General features: G+C 40.7%; 2 protein-coding genes across 2 annotated transcripts in view; one reads left to right on the top strand and one right to left on the bottom strand.

Annotated features, from left to right (window-relative positions):
* Positions 1-1218: 1218 nt before the first annotated feature.
* LOC116815878 (sialomucin core protein 24) lies at positions 1219-12000 on the top strand (the record flags this gene model as incomplete). Its single annotated transcript, XM_075064563.1, has 5 exons — positions 1219-1303; positions 2888-2950; positions 4675-4770; positions 7473-7541; positions 8958-12000. Coding segments are annotated over 5 exons (480 nt in total), but the record flags the coding sequence as incomplete, so codon positions are not given.
* Positions 12001-17533: 5533 nt separating this feature from the next.
* Positions 17534-21066, bottom strand: part of LOC116815877 (coiled-coil domain-containing protein 162-like) — a 98454-nt gene continuing 94921 nt past the window's right edge. The window contains exons 34-36 of the mRNA XM_032764606.2: positions 19687-19752; positions 18308-18435; positions 17534-17804 (exon numbers count right to left, since the gene is read on the bottom strand). Of these exons, the coding sequence (XP_032620497.2) occupies positions 17691-17804; positions 18308-18435; positions 19687-19752 (308 nt within the window). The 3' untranslated portion in view covers positions 17534-17690. The remainder of the gene's footprint in view (positions 17805-18307; positions 18436-19686; positions 19753-21066) is intronic.

Raw genomic sequence — 21066 nt, 5'->3', positions numbered from 1 at the left:
CTTGTCCACTCCAGGAGCCAGGATAGAGTACTAGGGTATGGAAAAGTCAAATTTTTAACACTTCTTGTTTTATCAGCTAAAATATGTGCTTGAATAAATAGCATTCATTGTGCAGCAGCATGCACACAAGACTTTTGGTCTTGCTCTTTGGAGAGTCAATTCTCTTTTTGTAGAGAACCAGCATCAGCCCCACCAAAACTAGTTGCCAGTGTGGTGAAACAGGAAAACTGTTTTCAGTCTGGTCTGTTAGACACACAAATGAGGGCTTATACCAGTTAGGCCAGCATTAACTAATCCCATTTTGTTGTTTTCTCCCATAAGTCTTTAACTGACTCTCTTTTCTGTTCTCTTCCCTTTTATAGTAAAGTCTTTTACCCACTGAGGTTTCAAAATACTCCTGTGAAGTCTTGTTTGTGGACTTAGGAGATGTCTACACATCAAAGAAAAACTCCTGGCTGTCCCATGCCAACTGACTTGGGCTCATGAGGCTCAGGCTGTGGGGCTGTTTCTCTGCTGCATAGACTTCTGGGCTTGGCTGGAGTCTGAGATCCGGGACTCTCCCTCCTTGTAGGATCCTAGAGTCCTGAGCCCCCAGACATCTGCATGGCAGTGAAACAGCCCTGCAGCCAGCCCTGTGAATCCAAATCCACTGCCATGGCCTGCTGTGGAGTTTTCTTTGCTGTATAGGCATATCCTTAGTTCTTTTCACTCTTGTAAATTTTCTGTTCTCTATTTAGATTCTCATGAGCTTTATTAAATATATTTGGAGACCACTACATAAGGTATAACTGACACTTCTGGGGCATGGCATTGGAACAGCAGTAGCTTTGTTGGCCAGGAGTAAAGTGCATTTTAATCTACTTGAGCCTAATGCATGTGTAGTTGGAGTCACTAATAATACTTGGGAGGAAAAAAAGATAATCTTATGGGTTAACCACCAGATCTGTCGACACCTAGTCTTGATTCTGTGCCATGGATTTGTGTGAATTTAGGCATGTCACTTCTCTGTGCTACAGCTTCTTGTCCAAAAATAAAGTTGTTGGGGAGTTGACTCAGTTCATATGTAAACATGTTTGAGGATGTTTTGGAGGTCCTCCAATTTATAGGTGCTAATAAGTAAAACAGAGATCTGCGATTTAAAAATGCTAGAAAACTAATCCATTATCTTTGGGAGAGTTGCTCTTCTGGTAACAATGAACTGGCCCATAATTAAACGTTTTTCCTTTTTCAGGCAGCTGTGCAGATATTATAACCTGCAATGACTGTGTTAATACTACTGGATGCAAGTGGATTCAGTGCAACGGTAAACATCTGGAAAAACTAATAACTAGATACGTCTTTGGGTCTGATTTCACAAACCTTTACAAGAGGTGATGAATGACAACTGTTTTGGTGGTTAACATAGTGAGAAGCAACACTATCTTAAAATTATTCTAAACTGTTAAGATCCCAGAACAGTCACGTATACAAAGTACAAACACTTTGATGTGGAAGTTAAACTAATCTTAAATTCTTATCCAGAGGCAGCAGAATATTATGCCCAAAATACAAATAAAAGCAGAATTTTTAAAGGCCTTCTAACCAAACAAACTACTTGAAGCACTATGGAAAATCTTAATTACTAACTATGCAACAGACTTCGCAAAAAACAGTAAAGAAGTTACCAGCAAGGCCAAGTAAGGAGGTTATGGATGGACCTTGACGTGTTAAAATTGACAAGCGTTCCAGCATTGCAGTCCCTCTTGAGATTACCCCACAAACTGTTAAATCCTGTCCTGATATCAAGTGCTGCAAGAGAAGACAGGGCAGTAGACAATCAGTTACGTAAGGTAGCCTATTCATTTATTTTAGTTGTGCCCAAGGCACAGTCAGAATTAGGGTCTCATCGTGCTGGGCACTAAACAAAACACGTAAGACAGCCCCTCCCCAATGAGTTTAGATTCTAAACATGAGGGACAAAAGTGGATGGAAACAATTAGAACAAGGAGAGAAATTGAGGGTAGTGGTGATGGGATAATACATGGTTATGTAGACTACCCATGTAAAGTCTTATGGAGGATCTCCATAGTTAATGGAAAGCAAGTTTCAACCATTACCATCCCAGTTTTGGTGTTCCTCTCAAAAGGTTCTTTCTATTACAAATTCAGTATATGTAGTCTCCAGAATTCTCTGACAAAACTCGAGGCATTGTGAGCGACCTGTTTGAGAGGACTCTGGACAAATAAGTGTGCTAAATGTCTTGAAACTTCTTAACGTAGCCTGTTAACACTAAATTGCTAGGTAAATATGGATTGTCACTTTGATCAAAACAGATAAATATGAATTCCTCTTAAACTGGAGGTTAATTTCTGCTTTAGCTATATCGCACAACTTCCATTTATTCTTAGTGGAAGTTATTGTGTAGTATCACAGAACTGGGCCTGGAGTATTTCTGCCCTAGTTTTTTTCAAACATAGTAACAGTAAACTAAATAGTGCTTTTAATGTTTTATTTAAACTTGGCTGACTCTGTTTATGTCCACATACCCACTTATGTACCATTTTGAAGAAGGTATCTGTAACTAGAATATATTGCAAGAGGTATTACAGATTGCTTACAGTGCTTGTGTGAGTGAATGTCACTGTTATGTTCACTCTTCCTTTACAGAAATATACCTAATGTTGTTAATGATGGAACTCATTCAAGTGTATTAAATCTTGTCCGTTTAAATAGTCTTAATTCTACTAGCCAAGAGACTGATATCCCCAGGGAATCCCACATAGAACATTAAGAATTTTTGAGATAACATCATTTGTAATTGATAAAAGCATAATATTCGTTTTTGAGAAACTGTCAATATAAAAATCCTTTCCTACTGCTCCTTTATCACTTTTTTTTTTTTTGACAGGATCAAACTTTTCTTGTGCAAATGCAACAGGACTGAACTGTACTACTGTTTCACACTGTTTTTGTAAGTATCTGGATATTGTTTAGGTTGACTCTTAATGCAGTCTTTTCCAAGTTATCTGAGACAGTCTTCCTGTCCTTTACAGCTTCTAGCACAATAGTTATCGGCCTCCACTAACATACCTTGTATCAATTGTATAAGCAAATCTTTGTAGTATGTAAGCTTAGAGAACAACATCCCCCTCACTCTGCTGCTAGGCAGAGGCATGGCCAGGCAGCTCTGCAGGCTGCCTGTGCCCAGAGTGCTGGCTTCACTGCTCCCATTGGCCGGGAACCACAGCAACTGGGAGGTGCCTGCAGGCACAGGTAGTGTTCAAAGCTGCCTGACCTTGCCTCTGCCTAACAGCTGAGTGAGAGGGATGTCACTGCTTCTGTGGAGAACCCCCAGGTAAGCACTGCCCAGAGCCTGCCTCACCTTGTCCTGTGCCCCTGGCCTCTCCCACACCCAAACTATGCTGCTGCTGGGAGTGGGGGAAGAGTATAGGCACAGAGCCAGGTAGGGAGCCTGCTGGCCCTGCCAACCCCCCCCCTCACCCAGCATCTGCAGGGGCCCTGGGCAGCTACACACCCGTTTTATTCACTGGTATTTTTAGTAAAAGTGAATTTTTGTTTACAGCCTGTGACCTGTCTGTGACTCTTACTAAAAAATACCCAGGACTAAAATGTAGCCTTATGTTGTACTTCACTTCTGATTTCAGATTGTTTTAAGGACTGGCAGTTAGAAAAACCTCTTTGTAAACTGATTGCATTTGCTCTGGAATCACAAAGGCAGATATGGAACCCTAGAATGCCACTTTTTACTAAACCACTTTCTAGTAGAACAGCACTTTGTCATGTTAAACTGATTATGTCAGAATGAGTAGCAGAACTGCAATCTATTTCTACTAGGTTTGCAGTGAGACTGTTATTTCTCCCATTATACCAAGTATTACTTGACTCCTGCATATCCAAGAACTGTTGGCTTGTATCCTGGGAATTTGGTGGAGCCCCCTTTAGAAAGAGATCTTAATGAATCTGCTGCTTCAAATAACATGCATTGTAATAAGTGCTTAGAACATATGTATATACAGCAAACTGCTTTTATTAATGAGTTTTGTTTTTTTTTAAAGTTCTAACACTACTTAGACTATATGCTCAGGTTTTACTTTCTGGTACTCATTGGAAGGAGAGCTTTATCTAAACTCAAACTTTTTGGACCACTGAAGATATCCCAGCTTTCAGTATACATTTTAATCACCCAGCAAGCCAGAGCAAATGCATACCTACCTGTAGAACCTAACTCCAAATTGAACTTGAAGTGTTATGGGAAGACTTTCTAAGACACAAAGGGGAACTGGATGCCTAAATCTCTCTCATATCCTGCTCAGTTTCCTGATCCAAAGGATGGGTGTGCATCCACCAGTTAGCTACAGCAGCTCTTCAGGGTCTGCGGTAGCCAGTTGGAACATTCTGGGACACTTGTGCTGAGAATCCAGGCGTGGCCTCTGTTACAGCCTGTTTCTGGCTTGAATTACCCCGTAGGCATGTCTCAGTTTCGTTTGCTTGAGGTATTCTGCTCCCACAGTTCAGTGTGTTACTGTAGTGCAGTGAACTCTTCGTCTTTTTGCTACTTCACATTAGCCTTCATAGTGATCCATTAAGCATTTTACTATCCTTAAATGGGAGTCTGTTGTATGTTTGTTACAATCTTGTAAGTTAACTCTTATTTTTTTACACACTATTCTACAGATTTATCTACTGCTGCTACCACAGCTGCTAATGCTACCACAGCTGCTAATGCTACCACAGCTGCTAATGCTACCACAGCTGCTACTGCTACCACAGGTAAAAAAATGCTGTAATGAACTGATAACTGGGCTAAGTAAGATAACTTTGTAAAACAAGGGTTCTACTAAAGCTTGCTTAAATTAACTGGGAATAAGTAGTTCATAAAACTGTAACTGAGATGCTCAATAGGTACAATGCATAACTTCCGTGTCCTACAAACCACTACTAAGAAATAGCCAGTGATTGAAGGGAAATAGACTAATTCTTCATCTACATCATTTTTTTGTGACTTACCTTTTTCCAGTCAGGAAATTTGGTCAATATAACCGCTTATTTGTAAGATTAGTGCTCATAAAACTAAGGTTCTACTCTGTGAGTGAAACAGAGTTCTAGCTGAGGGAGTTTTTTCAACTGATATTTGAAACATCAAAAATATTTGTTAGTGCTCGATACAAAATAAAGAACTATGCTGTCTAATGAACTAAATCATTTATAATAGCTTGAGAGCCTTAAGTATTCAGGTAACTATACTGCACCAAGAGTTAAGACTTTCCTGTGTGTGTGTGTGTGTGTGTATAGGTTTTTTATTTTTATATATATATTAAAAAAAAAAAAATAAAAACCTATATCAGCCATCATAGTCGCCAAGCTACAGGACCATATGGGCCAGTACATGAGCACAGCTCAGAAGGGCATTGGGAACAACACCAGAGGCTCAAAACACCAGTTGCTCATAGATAGATAGAGCAGTCGCTCAAGATCTAGACAGACCAATTCTGAGCACAGCCTGGATTGACTACAGGAAAGCCTATGACTCAATGCCGCACACGTGGAATCTGTGAAATGTTCTGGCGCTAAATACAAAGTCAACAGGACACTAAGGACCTTCCTCAAGAACTCAGTGGGACTATGGAAGAACAACACTGGAAGTCAACTCAAGGCAGCTTGGACAAGTGGGCCATCAAGTGCGGCATATACCAAGGTGATGCACTGTCCCTGCTGCTGTTCTGCATAGGCTTAAACCCCCTCAGCCAGATAATCACAAGGACTGGATACGGGTACAAGTTCAGGAGTGGAACTACCATCAGCCACCTCCTCTACACGGATGACATCAAGCTGGATGACATCAAGCTGTATGCTAAGAATGAACGAGACATTACTCGCTAATCCACCTGACACGGATCTACAGTGAGGATATCGGGATGTCATTCGGACTGGAGAAGTGTGGCCGGATGGGAGTGAAGAAGAGGGAAGGTAGTCAAGACTGATGGGGTGGAACTACCAGCGGGCCACATAGCAGACATACAGACCAGCTGCAAGTACCTTGGGGTCCCACAGTCACATGGAAACCACGATGAGGAGGCAAGGAAGACAGCAACATCCAAGTATCACCAAAGGATAAGACAGGCCCCGAAGAGCCAGCTCAGTGGGAAGAACAAGATCCACGCCATCAACAGATACCCTGCTGGTATAGTGAGCTGGCCAAAGGAGGACATGGAAGCTGCCGATGTGAAGACCCGGAAGCTCCTCACAATGCACGGAGGTTTCCACCCCAAGTCCAACACCCAGAGGACTGTATACCACCTGGAAAGAAGGCGGGCGGGGCTTGGTGAGCATCAAAGCCACTGTCCTGGATGAAACCCGGAACATGCAGGAGTACATCAGTAAGATGGCCCCCAAAGATGAGCTGCTGAGAGAATGCCTGAGGCAGCAGCAGACATGGGAGGAAGACCAAGCAGAAGAAGTGCCATGGCAAGACAAGACCCTGCATGGGATGTACCATCGACAGATAGCTGAGGTGGCTGACACTCGGGGAAATCCTACCAGTGGCTGGAACGAGCTGGACTAAAAGACAGCACTGAGGACAACACTGATCACCAGATCCATTGAAGCAGGGGTCTACCACACTAGAGAGGACCCAAGGTGCAGACTGTGCAGAGAGGCCTCAGACAGTCCAACACATAGTGGCAGGATGTAAGATGCAGGCAGGAACAGCATACACTGAACGGCACCAACCAAGTGGCTGGCATTGTGTACAGGAACATCTGCACAGCGTATGGGCTAGACCCTCCCAAGACCAGATGGGAGATTCCACAGAAGGTTGTGGAGAATAGCAGGGCTAAGATTCTGTGGGACTTCCAGATCCAGACGGACAGGCAGGTACTGGCCAATCAACCAGACATTGTGGTAATAGACAAGGAGCAGAAGACAGCGGTGGTGATAGATACAGCAGTGCCAAGTGACAGCAACATCAGGAAGAAGGAATGATGAGAAGCTGGAGAAGTACCAGGGCCTGAAAGAGGAACTAGACAGGATGTGGAAAGTGAAGGCCAAAATGGTCCCAGTGGTGGTAGGAGCACTCGGGGCTGTGACTCGTAAGCTGGGTGAGTGGCTCCAACAGATCCCAGGAACAACATCAGAGCTCTCTGTCCAGAAGCAGTGCTAGGAACAGCTAAGATACTGCGCAGAACCCTCAAACTCCCAGGCCTCTGGTAGAGGACCCGAGGTTGAGGAAGACACATACCACCCATAGGGGTGAGAGGGGAATTTTTTTTTTTACACTCACAAAAATGTCTATAAAAAATTTACTTAACTGCACAGCATAAGTACCTCTATTCTGTGTTTACTTAGTCTGCATTTTTAAGAGTGGTTGTTCTTACTTGAGTGAGATGAAAAACTGAAGCAATTACAAAAATAGAACTTACAAAAAGTGATACCTCTGTACATTTTGAATTTGGAAGTTTCTCTCTACAAAACAGGTAACATCACCAATACAACTTCATCTATTGCTTCAAGTACTCCAGTTCTCTCAACAATCAGTACACCAGGTAATTTTTTTTACTTAAACTGACAGTGTTTATTTAAAACAAAGTCTTTATTCGGAAAAGCTTATTTGGAAATAATGTTACTTAGTAGGTGACAGGAAGTAGTGAAGAATAGTAACAGTAGGTGTGCCAGAAAGTCATGACCTGGCATGCCACAATTACCTTTATCAAGGTGAAATATCTGTTGAGATGTTGCCTTGACAGTAACAAACACTGCTCAGTGGAATTTCAAAATAGTGATTTGGCCAAATTAAGCAGTTTGACTGACTGGCTTCATTTCAGTCATGTTAAGTATAAGCTACACAAGAGAAACTTGTGAAGTCTGGTGACTGAGTTAAAATATAAAATGTGCACTCCTGACATAACCCTGTGTTAAGGTAAAATACTCTAATCTGGTGTTTCTCAGCCTTTTTAATGTGAGGGACTGGCTTGCTCCTTCCTAAACTGTGTTGGGGAGATCTCAAGGACTGGTGCTGATCCATGGACCATTTGTAGAGAAAACACTGCACTAACATGTTGGGCAGCAACTATAGGGTCCAACTTAAAAGGCTAGATCTTGAAATTAAACTAAAATTATACCACCTAATGAAATATATTCAAAAGGGGAGGTTAGTTTTTAAAAACCTGACCTTTTGGTGACGGCTACAGTATTGGGGGCCCTGTGTGTTATGATGAGGTAGATCTAAATCTTTTAGTTGCATATCGCTAGAAGACTTTATTTAACATATGGGAGATTATTCAAGCACAGATTTTTGAGTTCTTTAGTAAGGTCATTACTAAATATGAGCAGAACAATAGATTAGGGCAGGTAGCAGAAGAGGATCTCACCTCATTAGGAAAACTATTTGTGGCCTTCTGTGGGGGTTCTGAGGTATCAATGATGGGCATCATTTTTATAGTAAAACAGTGTGGGTAATGGTATTTTGAAGCACAGATTTAGTTTAACTGGAATTCTTCTGTGAAATGGGGATGAAACCAGTTCCTACATGCAGTTCAAAGTAGCTTTTAGTTATGGTCGGACATACTCTACTGTACAGTAAATGTTTAAATGAAAGATACAATCTTCATACACCAGTGGCTTTCAACCATTTTTCACTTTTGGACCCTGAAAAAATTTCAAATGGCAGTGCAGACCCTTCTGGAAATTTTAGGTACAGGCTGCAGATCACAGGTTGAAAACCATTGCTGTAAATGTTGCTTTGACAGATCCTCAAACTTGGGTGTACAAGGAAGGAAGTGAAGAACTGTTACAAATGTCATGCTTAGAGGTTGTGAAGCATACGCACTGTGCTTTAATCTCAAACCTCTTACTAAACAGCTTCATAGTACAAGAAAGATAAAACAATTCTATACTAATATTTATGGTAAATGTGACATCCACTCGTTAAACTATAATCTATTTAATTTGTTGTTTAACAGGTACAACACATGCTACTGAGAGTCCCCCTAAACCAGCTCCTCACAAGTCTACATTTGATGCTGCCAGTTTCATTGGTGGGATTGTCCTTGTACTGGGTCTGCAGGCTGTAATCTTCTTCCTGTATAAATTCTGCAAGTCCAAAGATCGAAACTATCATACTCTCTAGAACCTGTCATTTTACAATGGACTAGTAGCCCAACACCTGTAGTTCACTGAACCAGAATATATTCTCTGTCCTGTATGGAACACCACAGTTCAGAATATTCTTTAAATCTCCAAAAGAAGACTTTTTGAAAGGATGATATTTTTGTAACACTATACTTGGCAAGAGGTGGTATGCAGCATATTGAGTACCTCTGAGCGAGAGATGATTCATGAGTCCTTGTGATTATCTTATTTTTTTAGTGGCTGCAGCTGTGGGACTCTTTTTTTTGTTTGTTTTTTGTTTTTGTTTAAACTTGACATACCAAATGTAAACTTACAATGATTCTTGTATTCAGTGGTAACACGGTCTTGAGTAGACAGTCTCCTCATGATGATTGTGGAGGCTGATTTAATCAACCATAAGTGCAGTATCCCTATAACTTTATCAATGACTGACTTCTGGGAGTGAAATATTTGTGCTAGCTTGTGGCTCTTGTAGTGTACTGCGAGGAAGGTTAACAAAGGTTTTTTAGAAGTAGAAGCTGTCTTCATAAAATATCCTCCTTGAATGAAAATAATACCAAACCCATACTTTTCTACATGAGAATTAAAGATGCCAACCAGGAATTGTATTGCACATTTTAATTTCTTAAATTTGGCCTTTTCAGTTGTTATAACTGGAAGGGTGGTGAGAATATTTCCCCTCCATGTAAGAGGAAATAAAGTCCAGTGCCTTAAAGAATAAAAAGATAGGTTGCAAATTCAAATGTTTGTGCCATTTTCATTTGTACTGCAGCAGCCTTCAGCTTTGATACTAGCCTAATGGAGTAAAGCAGAATATACCTTTCCTATCTCAACATTCACTACAACAAAAATATGGCCAACATTTTATTTTCTGACCTTTTTTGAGAGGCTGACTTCTTTTGTGAATGAGGGATTGGAATATTGGACTAATTTTGAAGGTGATCTAGATTTTTCACTAGTGTCAAATTTATTTCTGGCCTGTAACAAGGCAAGCATAGGAGGGCTATAGCATAATTTCATGTTCCTGGCTTCAAAAGGGCACCAACTTAAATCACATTTGTTTGAAAAAAATGTGATCTATTATTGTTAGAGGTGTTCAAGAGAACTATAACAGAGAGAGAGTTTGGTTTGTGCATAGTAGGTTTCACTGTCCTCCACTGCCTACAAACACTTTCTCCTCCTTTGTATGGGCCTTTGATGCAGCATTATGAGAGTGAAACAATTCTAACATTGGCAATGGACTGTCAGGCATAGCACTTGAAGCTACTTTTAACTATTGAAATTGACTAGATTTCAAATGGATAGTGTTCCTTATCCCCAGCAGCCTTATGCAGCTACTGACTTGCATGATTTAAATGTTTACCTTTAACTGGGTGTTTAAACGTTATTAGTAATCATGCTCTCTAATTAAGTCATGGCAATGTATGGGTTTATAACTAAAATGCTTTTTCATTTACTTAAGTTGCAGTGAGTTTTATTTCCTCATGCTCTTCTACCTTTGGAAAGCATTCACTTTGTTATGCTGCACAGAAAACTAAACTTGCTATATAAAATAATTGTTACCAGATAGTGCTGTACCTTGAGAGAATTGCAGGTTAATGTACTCATGACACAAGCAGGCAGTCAGCTCAGGTTTATTAAACAGACTGACCACCCAACTTCCAGCAAGCACCGTTTGCCTGGATTGGATGGTGTATTCTTAGCCTTAATATTGTAAAATCATTTAGTCTGTTATTCCCATCTCTTTAAATTGTTTCATAACTTAATTTGGGCAAAGGAACATGCTCTAGGCACTTATTTCTATAATGTGACAAGTAAGACCTCTCACTTCACACACAGTAGATATTCCCAGTAGTATTCATAAAACAATTTTATTTAGTATAGTTCCTAATTCTCTAAAAGCTGTCTGACATTTTGGCCTTAAACTTGCAGCAAAAGGCTACGGGACACTGAAGAAAAACAATGCCACAGTTAAACCTTGAGTTGATTTTAATTACTGTGTAAAAATTGGCTAAAATGCTTTAGTCTCACAGTGATCTTGGTATATGTTAGAAAATGTGCTCATTCAGCAAAAATTTAAGCCTTTTTCAAGTGCCTTAATTATTTTAAAATCTCTGGCCTCAGATTTGTTGGAAAAACCAGGAAGGGGGGTAACTTACCTTAGTTACTAGATTAATCCCTTGGTGTCAGCAGTTGCTACTTTCCAAGACAGGAAACCCAGGATCTTGGTGCCATTGATGTCAATCTTCAGGAAGCTCTAATTTTGTAATGCACAGTTATTGCAGACATATAGGCTTAGTCTTGTTCTAGGAAGGTGTAAGTTTTGTGCAGCAGCCTATATGCTTGCCTTGCTAGACAAACTAACTTCCATAAGTTGCTGATAAAATCATAGCTTAGGCTTAGTTTCTGTCTGGCAACTCGTTTTACTTGTCAGACATGTGCTTGGACTGTCTTGCTATGATTTTTGTTTTTTGTTAAAATTGAGACAGCTTCCTTGCAGAACTACAGTGCCAGTAAGTCTACACTGGCTACTAGCATATGACTAACAGAACTTTCAGGTCCTCTTAGTCATGTGTTTTGAAGTGGAAGGTAGCTTTCTTAGATTGCAAATAAAACTACTCCATGGAGACAATTAGGCTGCCCCTTTAAATCAATCTTAAGCACTGAACTGTAGTGAACTTTTTTTTTCCAAGCTGTTTATCATCTGACTTGTTCCTGAAGCCACCTTGTGCAAATATATATTTATCAAACCTGGTATCTTATGAATGTTCCTTGCAGACATTGCTGTTTTTATATTTTGTCTTCAGTGGAAGAAATGCAAAACAAATCTAATCAGAAAACCAAATTGACAAATAAAATCATTTACTGAATGAATTTTTTGGTTGTATTTTGTTTGTAAATATTCTCTCTACAATGGAAGGTTTGTTTTGTGTTTTCTTAAGTATACAGTCCTTGCAGCCTTTGCAAAATAGCCACTGTGGCTACAGAAGTTCTAAGCAAGAAATGTTGTGGAGAAATGAGGATTGACTTAAACATTAACTTGAAAGGATGTTGGTACAACTAGAATGAGGTCAAATGAGTGGAAGCATGAAATTGAAGCAATGTATCCCCTTCTCCTCCACTCACAGCACTTCTGAAATTATCTTTTAGAGAATTACTAGCCATTAAAATGATTCTTACATAGCTGCCTCCTATGCTAGTTTCACTCTTATCCCCATTTATTTAGTAACTTATGAAATAGGGCATTAGTGGTTCCACTATTCAGACCCTGTACATGAGCAGCAGAGTTGTTTAAAAGCCGTAGAACAAGAGGTTTAACAAGTGTTTTCAGCCTTCTGGGTAAATCCTAGTGAAACTGCTCATCTTACCCCCACACCCCCCCATACAGTAGTATCTGAGCCCCTTACAATTAATATAGTTTCCTCTTCTCTCTCCCCTCCCCCAAGAAGATTAGTACTAAAATTCCCCAGCTGTAAAACAAGGATAAGAAGCTGTGATTAACATGCCCAAGGTCACACAGGAAGAATGGGACAGACAGGGATTTGGTGAGGGCTCAAGCTACTGGCAGAGTTTATCACACGTTGCAGAGATGTTCCACTTACTCTTCTTTTAATGACTATTCCTATGCTAGGACAAAAATCTATTGAATCCTAGTGTAGTCAAGGCAAATTGTACTTTTAAGGTTAGCTGGTTGGGGCCTTTGCCTCTAATAGTTTAAAACAACTTATCTATACTGTGACTTTTAACACTAACATTGAACTTCAGAAGTCTTCACTGTAGAATTACAAATCAAGTGTTATCCCTCAACTGAATTTCTTTCCCACCCTTCCCCCAGCTGGTGCTTTTAACTTATCAGCTAGCCCAAAGCTTGAGGTAGCATAACTCATTTGCTGCTAATACAATTATTGTGCTACTTGAGTGGTGTTTTGTAGTGAAGACAGCCTGTGAGATTCTAAGGTAGTAAGTGCTTTTAATTTGTAAGTCATTTTTAATGTGGTGAGAGTACACACTCTCTCTTCTGAGGAGAATGGAGTCTGTTACTTGTATCCTGTGGAATTCAAGAACCTGCTGATATAGAAAACTACCCAATAATGCTAGCAGCATCATACTAGACAGAGGAAGTGGGTTTTTTATTTTAAGCAATCTGAGTAATGGCAAACTTCCAGTTTTATTTCAGAGCCACAGTACAACAGCCTTACAAACTCCTTCTGCACATAACTAGTAACCCTTAAAGGTGGAAATGCTTAAGGCCCTCACACATTGCTTAAGGAATGATATGGAAACAATACACCTCCCATAACTGATTCAGACTTGGAAACATCACATCACAACCTTAACACTAGTGAGATCTTGTCAATTTAACAGTGGATGAAAATTTGTTTATATGGACATTTTACTTAACTAGTCATTGCCACTATAAGGATGTTACAGGTTACTTGCCCATAATTTTTACATTGTAATATGAAGATAAGAGCTCCAACACTAAACAGCTTTCAAGGTGCTGGAATTATTTTACCAAAGTAATATAATTGCTTTAATGGGTGATTGACTCTTATTTTTCATCAACTTCTGTCCTTAACTGTAAATACTACTACTTTTAAACAGATCTTGGCCTTAATTGTCCTAATATCATTGGCTGCTGACAAATTCTGGTACTGCTAAGCATATTCTATCCTAGCCTCTGTTTGCCTCGGACTCCTGTATTAAAATTATTGGTTATTTTAAATGATCAAAGTGTCTGATACTGAGTTAACATAGGTCAAACAGTGGGGAAAGAGCTTGCACGAGGCAGTATGGCTGCCTTGTTATAAAATTCCATAACACACACTTAACTCCACTCAGGTTAGCTGTTAACATTCACAAGAGATCCTGGAGGCAGTGTAGACAGTGCTCTGAAAACATGCTTAATGGAGAAATTGTTAGGAAAAGGCTAGGTAAGACAGAAAATACTAATGCCACACCAACTGTGCAGTTCAGGTCAACCCCTCTCAAAAGAGATACTTTAGAATTAGAAAAGGTTCACAGAAGGGCAACAAAACTGATTGGTATGGAATAGCTTTTATATGGGGAAAAATTTTAAAAAGTGGAACTGTTAATCTTAGAAAAGAGATGATGATCCTCTATCATAGCCTCCCTTAGTCAAGTCATGAATGGTGTGGAGAAAAGTGTTACTTGCCCTTTTACATAACACAAGAACCAGGGTCACCCAATGACATTAATAGGCAACAGGTTTAAAATAAATGAGTACTTTTTCACCCAACCTGTGGAACTCATTGCCAGGGGATATTGTGAAGGCCAAAAATATAACTGAGTTCAAGAAAGGTCCACCAATGGCTATTAGCCAAGACTTGCCAAGATGCAACCCCATGCTTTAAGTGTCCTTAAACTTCAGCCAAGCAGGAGGTGGGACTGGACAATGGGATGGATCACTTGATAAATTGCCCTGTTCTGTTCATCCCTTCTGAAGCATCTGGCACAGGATACTGGGCTAGAGGGACAGTTGTTCTGACCTACCATGGCCATTCTTATGTTCAGGTTTCAATAACAGGTTTTACAATAGCAAATGTGTCTATGGCATCTAAAGCATTTTGGCACCTAAATACCTCTGAAGATCTGACCTTAATGGTCTCTTCTAGGCCTTAGTTTCATAGATTTTATTGCTTCTAGTCTGATGTGTGTGATTTTACAGAAAGGTTAATGCTGTGAAAGAAAAAGCCATTTAAGAGTTGCCATCCCTTGTCTTTGAAAAAGTGTCATTGCTGGGGCTCTGCCTTGCTACCTTAAAGAAAAAAAGCACCACCAGCTGAGAACCTGTAGTGGTACAGAGTCTTGTCATTAACTCTCATAGCAGCCTTACTTCAAGCTGGGACTGAGCTGTGGCAGGGAAGCACCATTCTTCAGCTGTTCTCAGATCACATGGGAGAAGATGACAGAGGAAGAGGATGTAAGAATCAGAAGCAAGAGCTAGGCAGGGCAAGTAGGAGAGGAAGGAGAAGAGACTATACACATGAGAGCTGTAAAACTAGGCACATCCATTTTACTTACTTCATGTTAAAGGCATCAGGTGGAAACAAATGGACATTAATCTAAATATATGCAGATTATTATGGCCCATTGGCAATATGGTCAGGCTTTAGTTCCAAAGGCTGTGCATCCCTTATGACACAGACAAATCAGTGGATGGGCAAAAACAGCCCATGTCCACTCTTGCATATTAGAATATTAATTGGTTGAAGTACACAGGTAGATAAAGATATGGCAGTGCCTGACTGAACAAGCACCGTACAGTCCTGGAGCCTTAGAACTACACTATTTCTATGGCATCAGTTCCACTAAATAACAGCTCTTGTAAATGACAATTGTAGCCCATAGGCTTGTTTTTACTCTAGTCATTGCCTTGCTTTCATTATATTTAGCGGCTTTTATTATTAGCTGTAATGCAAGAAACCTACTGTATTCACACTTGCCAACTTTCACAAGAAGCCAGAAATCAAGCTAATCCCATTTCAAAACAAGCCAATTCCTAAGAACCCCAACACACTACATGACTAGATCCTTCCCCCGCCCCCACCCCCCGGTGTGCAGTCTGAGACTGTGGTGGTCCCGCTGTGCACCCCTGATGCTTCCCCCCCCCCCACTTCCCCGCTTGCCAGGAGCCAATCCAAAAAAAAAAGGAGCAGCTACAAGCCAAAAACTAGCCAACAAGCAACTCGCAAGCCAATTAAGGAAAACAACAAGCCCAATTTCTGCATTTTTTTCACAGGTTTGGCATGTCTGCAGCTTGTAAGACATTAGCGGAAGCATAAGTGTGGTTAAGTAGGCTGTAACTCTTGACATGGATCAACAGTTACTTTTAGATTTTAGGAAAAAAGGAGCGTTTGCTTAATGGTAGGAATTAGAATGTTCCAGTAAGTGCTACCACAAGGAACATGGAAGTAATAACCACAGATCTGCTTAAGCAAGGAGTGACAGATATGATTATGAGCTGAAATGGTAGTTGTATACTAATGTATCAGTATACTAACCTATAGAAGGAGGACACCTCAACATTGGTAGGGTGAGGAAATACATGTAAGGAAAAAGTGAAAAACCCCTACTGAATATGCTTTAGACAGAGTGGCATCAGATAGAGTTGCATCCCAGCCTGTGAGGTAGGAGAGAGAGAGAGAGATGGAAGGGGCTAGAACAATGGCCACTTGGAGGAAGGTGATGGTGATGAGGAAGATGATGGCTAACATTTCAGGTCATCCTGCAAGAGATGCTGTGAGTATATGGATGTGCAGATGTACATTCTGTAGTGTCTCTATCATACTGATTTAGTGTGTGTGTGACTTTAATAAATTGTTTGGAAATATAGAAGAGTTGCTATAGTGAGAGCCATCGAGGTTTCCAACTATATAGTAATTTTAATAATACTGGGCCTGATTTGGGACAAGAACCTGTCAACCCTCAAAGTGATACCTGGGCATTTTTAAGTAATCAATATAATTAATACACACATTATAGATCAGGTTAACACACTTATCAGTAGGACAGGTGGAGTTTTAAGACTTCAGGACTACACTGAACAGAGCTTTTCTCATCACCATATTTTATTTAATAGGGAGTCCCAGAACATCAGTTTCTGTGACAAGTGAAAGAGGAGGTAATAACTAGAGCTTGTTGGAAACTCCTGATTCACTAGAATTGAAACTTCACAGGAATGTGTCAAATTGGTAGAAATTTTTGCCCAGAATCCCCTGCTCCCTGGAATTTTTCAAAACATTGTTTTGATTCTCCAGAAACAACTTTTCTAAAATTACTTTGCACCAAAATTTTTGAACTTTTTGTTCTAATTCAAACAAAAAAAATTGTGAAAAGTAATTTTCATTTTTTGACCAGCTCTAGTGATAACTGAACAGCAGGATAAGCCCCTTCATCCCACTCCTCCTCTGAGAGGTCCCTTTTGTTTTACAGTACTTTTCATGTTCTCCAGAGGGGAATTACCTTTTTTGTCCATATTTGCAAAGCATGCTATACTCAGAAGCTTTGTTTTCTCCCATGGAAGTTTGGCCAGCAGAATGATTTACTTTTATATAAAACAAACGAAATTTCATAGCAAATCCTGGAATGTGATTAATATTTTAGGGGTTCTCCATACCTAAGCATATTGCCAAATATGCACAATCTTTATAATACAAAAAGCCTTTCACAGTTCACACCAGTAAAGGATTGTCAGGCCTTGTCAACACTTACTTACAATGGGGCAGCTGCCCCGCTGTAGCGCTTCGTGAAGATGCTGCCTGCATTAATGGGAGAGCTTCTCCCATCAGCGTAGGTACTCCACCTCCCCGACATAGCACTGCCTATACTGGGAGTTAGGTCAGTATAAGCGCGTCTCTCAGCAACATGTTTATACCGCTATAAGTTCGTACTGTAGACCGGGGCCCAATCAGAGCATGTGTTACTTTGTACATCAGTTTGGCTTTGCATAAATTTCTTGATCCCACTCCACATTAGCCAGATTAGTTACAATGCATAGGTATGAAAAAACCCTCTGATTTTAATCAAAAGTACATTTCAGCTCACTTTTGGGCCAGCCTGTGTTCACACTGCTGCATGAGGATGGGAGGTTGTGTGTGTTCAGCCAGGTCTGGTAAAAGAGCATCTATCATTCTGTTCTTCCATCTGCTGGGCACCTGCAATTGTAAGTGAGTGGGCTGTAATGTTAACCCTGGGGAGGAGTCTATGCAGCAATTACACTGAGCCTGAGTAGATTTATCCTGATCAGCAACCCAGCAGCACATGCTACTTCCTAGTCTGAAACAAAGGGAAGTGGCTTGAAGAAGGCAGGCTGGCTAGGAATGCGGTGGATCCTGGCTGGAGAGAGGGACAGGATTCATTGTAAGACACCTCCTCTGCTCTTCTCAGAAGTCACTGACCCTGGCACAGCACTCTCTAGTGTAGGTGGTCCTCCCTAACAAGTCCCTGGAAATCAGCCAAAAATGTATAAGAACTGTGAGTCAGGTGTAACAGGAAGCCTTCAATTATATCACTCCCCCTATTCCACTACTTAATCCAGCTCTTTAAGGGGGATTTGACTGTTAATGTCCAGACCTAAAAGCTGACTCAACACAATTCATTTTTCACAAACTTCACTGACTTTTTTTTACCACTCACTACTAAATCCACCATTACTCACAGTCTTTGGCCTTTCAGTCTTTCCTGATATATTGCTGCCTTTGGGATCTGGAGTCAAGGGATTCTGCTTGTAATCCCTGGGTAGAGGGGATGCTGAGATCACTGTGCGCTGGGCCCATGATGCAGAACCTATATTATAAATAATGTGGAGTTACAGCAGAACTTGACTTTAGCAAAAATACACAAAGCACCTGTTCTGATACATAAACATCATAAACATACAGACGTTAACAGTCATACAGAATTGTAAGCAACTTCTTTCTTAGTCCTGTCCTAACTGCATAGCGGTTCCTGTATGGTTTCTAATAGAATGTGCAGAATTAAAAATAGCCACAATATTTCTGCATAAAGACTTAATCAAAGCCCTGTCACTGGTTAGAGAAAGTCTCATTACTGTGGGACTCATACATATATTCCACCGTCCGTGGACAGATCAGTGAAGCAGATCTTTGCTGATCCAAGCTCTAATCTAATCCATTATAGGCAAATAGTTTCTCCAAAGCTTTGTCATTATCCCTTGGATTGCAACAAAATAAAAAATGTAAGTCGATGTGTTTCTTCAACTTCAAGCGTTAGCTTAGTTTTTCCCTTCGTTAGGTCTTCACACAGACAGAGACACTTCCCTAATTGACTGTTGGTCCATTTAGGCACTAAGAAATCTCTGAAGCAGATGCTGAGTTTCTGCCTGGCTACTGATATGATCAGCTCTAAGCTTGGATTGTCTCCACAAGCAGCATGATTAATATTCTGTTAGAGCCACTGGCAGCTTGCCACGTCACCTTTGCCAATAGCCTTACTGGCACCTAACTATGTTTCTGAAACTTAATTATAGCACTTATTTTGCCATGCAGATACGACCCTAAGTCCGTGTAATTGAGATGGTTGCTCCTCCTCCTTCCCATATCTTTGTGCAGCAAGACATCCCAGAATGCATTGTCATGAGTGTTGCTGGTACTAATCTGTGTGCCTGTCCTCTATCCCCTGCGGAGGCAATACAAGATTTTCTTAGAAAGCACTGATGGGCAGCGTGATGGACAGTTGGTTGTGCTGTGACTAAAGCCTCTATGTGGACAACTCTACTGTGTTTATTGTAACCAGATCAAATGAGGGTGTCAAGACCTGGGTGTGGTTGCAATTGCAGCCTAAATAGACAGAGACATAGCAAGTGCTCAGTTGTCACCCCTAGATGAATATGAAGACTAGAATGAAGGCTAATGCATGCACTTACTTTAGGGCTTGATATTCCAACTAAAGACAATACAGACTTATTCAAATTAATAAAAATTATAAACCTTTGCACTCTGTGAGCCTGCTTTTCCTGACAAAGTGCATTACTGCTAATGGGTGGGAAGTGATAGTTATTCTGTATTGGTTTATTACCTGACAAAGGACTTCTTGCGCTGCTAGCACTAGAAGACATCAGATTAGTGGACTTCTTCTTCATTCCTTTTAAAAGAAATAAATTACAACATCCATAATACAGTTACACAATTGACACCATAATCATCTAGAAAAAAGCATGTCCTTTTAGTATTTGGGGACAGACATCTGCAGAATGTCTGTATTTTAAGGCAGGCTCCATTTAAAAAAAAAGGCTTTTCCTTGCCCTCCAGACAAGTTCTCCAGCTATGCAGCAGGTTGAATAACAGGGAACTCCCTGCAGGCCAAATACTTTGAAAAGTTCAAGCTGATTTTCACTTCTTTTCATCCTGTGTGTTTGATTCGCCCATAGAGACCTCTCTCTGGTTGATTCAGAAGGTACTCAACCTTACTTGCTCATCTGGTATTTACACTGGCCGTATTTTTCATTTCTGCTAACACTGGAAAGGCAGTTTAATATTCTTTTTTCAATAACCTGTTTGAAGCACTTTGAATTAAACAGGCGTTATAAAAAAAAACAGTTGGGAAGAAAAAAAAAATCTCTTTTAAAGCTTCAAAATTCTTGTCCGTTCAGTGAAGAACTGAGAAAGCTCCAAACTCCTGTTCTCTTGTCCTCCAAAGAGACTTCCAGTAAAAACAGCAGTATTTATATCCCAGATGGTGCTAAGGTTAAAAAACAAGCAAGCAAGCAAAAAAAATCCCCACCCCCTCCAAAGCCATCCTTCAGGCCTTCTTCACACATGATGAGAAGAGAAAAAAAGAGGGGGGATGAAGGGAGAGAGAAACCATCTATTTTTGTAGGGGGGGTTGGTGATTATGCAGGCCTGCGCCATTTTGGCAATCCCCGTGGTGGTACAGTTGTGGTAATCTAGCCTCCCAGTCCCAGACCTGAACTTTAGCGTCCACAATCTGGTCCTGTCCCAAACCTGGACTTTTGCGTCCAAAAGTCTGGGGGCTTACCTGAAACTCCCCCAAGTTCACTACCAGCTTGGGTATTTGGGCTGCCACCAGGTCAGGTAGGTAATTTACTTCAGGGGGCCTGACCTCCCCCTTTCCTCTCTCTGGTGTCCCCAACCCTCCCTTGGTGGGACACCCAGATTCCAAATCCCTTGGATGCTAAAAGCAGGGGAGAAAACTCCTTCTCCCCTCCTTCCCCGGCTTGCCCAGAAACCGGTTTCTCTGCTTCCCAAGAGATAAGCGTTCTCTCTCTCAGGACAATTGAGATGCAAAATACCAACAGCTTGGCTTTGCCTTCCCCTGTGCCTGCTCTTTCCCTGAAAGCAATAGGAAAATAGCCCACAGCCTGGCTTTTCCCTTCCCTTTGCCTCCCTAGGAAAAGAAACTTCCACACGTGTTAAAAGAAAAGTTTATATAAAAAAA

The sequence above is a fragment of the Chelonoidis abingdonii genome, chromosome 3 (assembly GCF_003597395.2).
Source record: "Chelonoidis abingdonii isolate Lonesome George chromosome 3, CheloAbing_2.0, whole genome shotgun sequence".
NCBI classification, from domain to species: Eukaryota; Metazoa; Chordata; order Testudines; family Testudinidae; genus Chelonoidis; species Chelonoidis abingdonii.
Note: the sequence above shows the minus strand (reverse complement) of the source record. Positions and strands in the feature narration are given on the sequence as shown.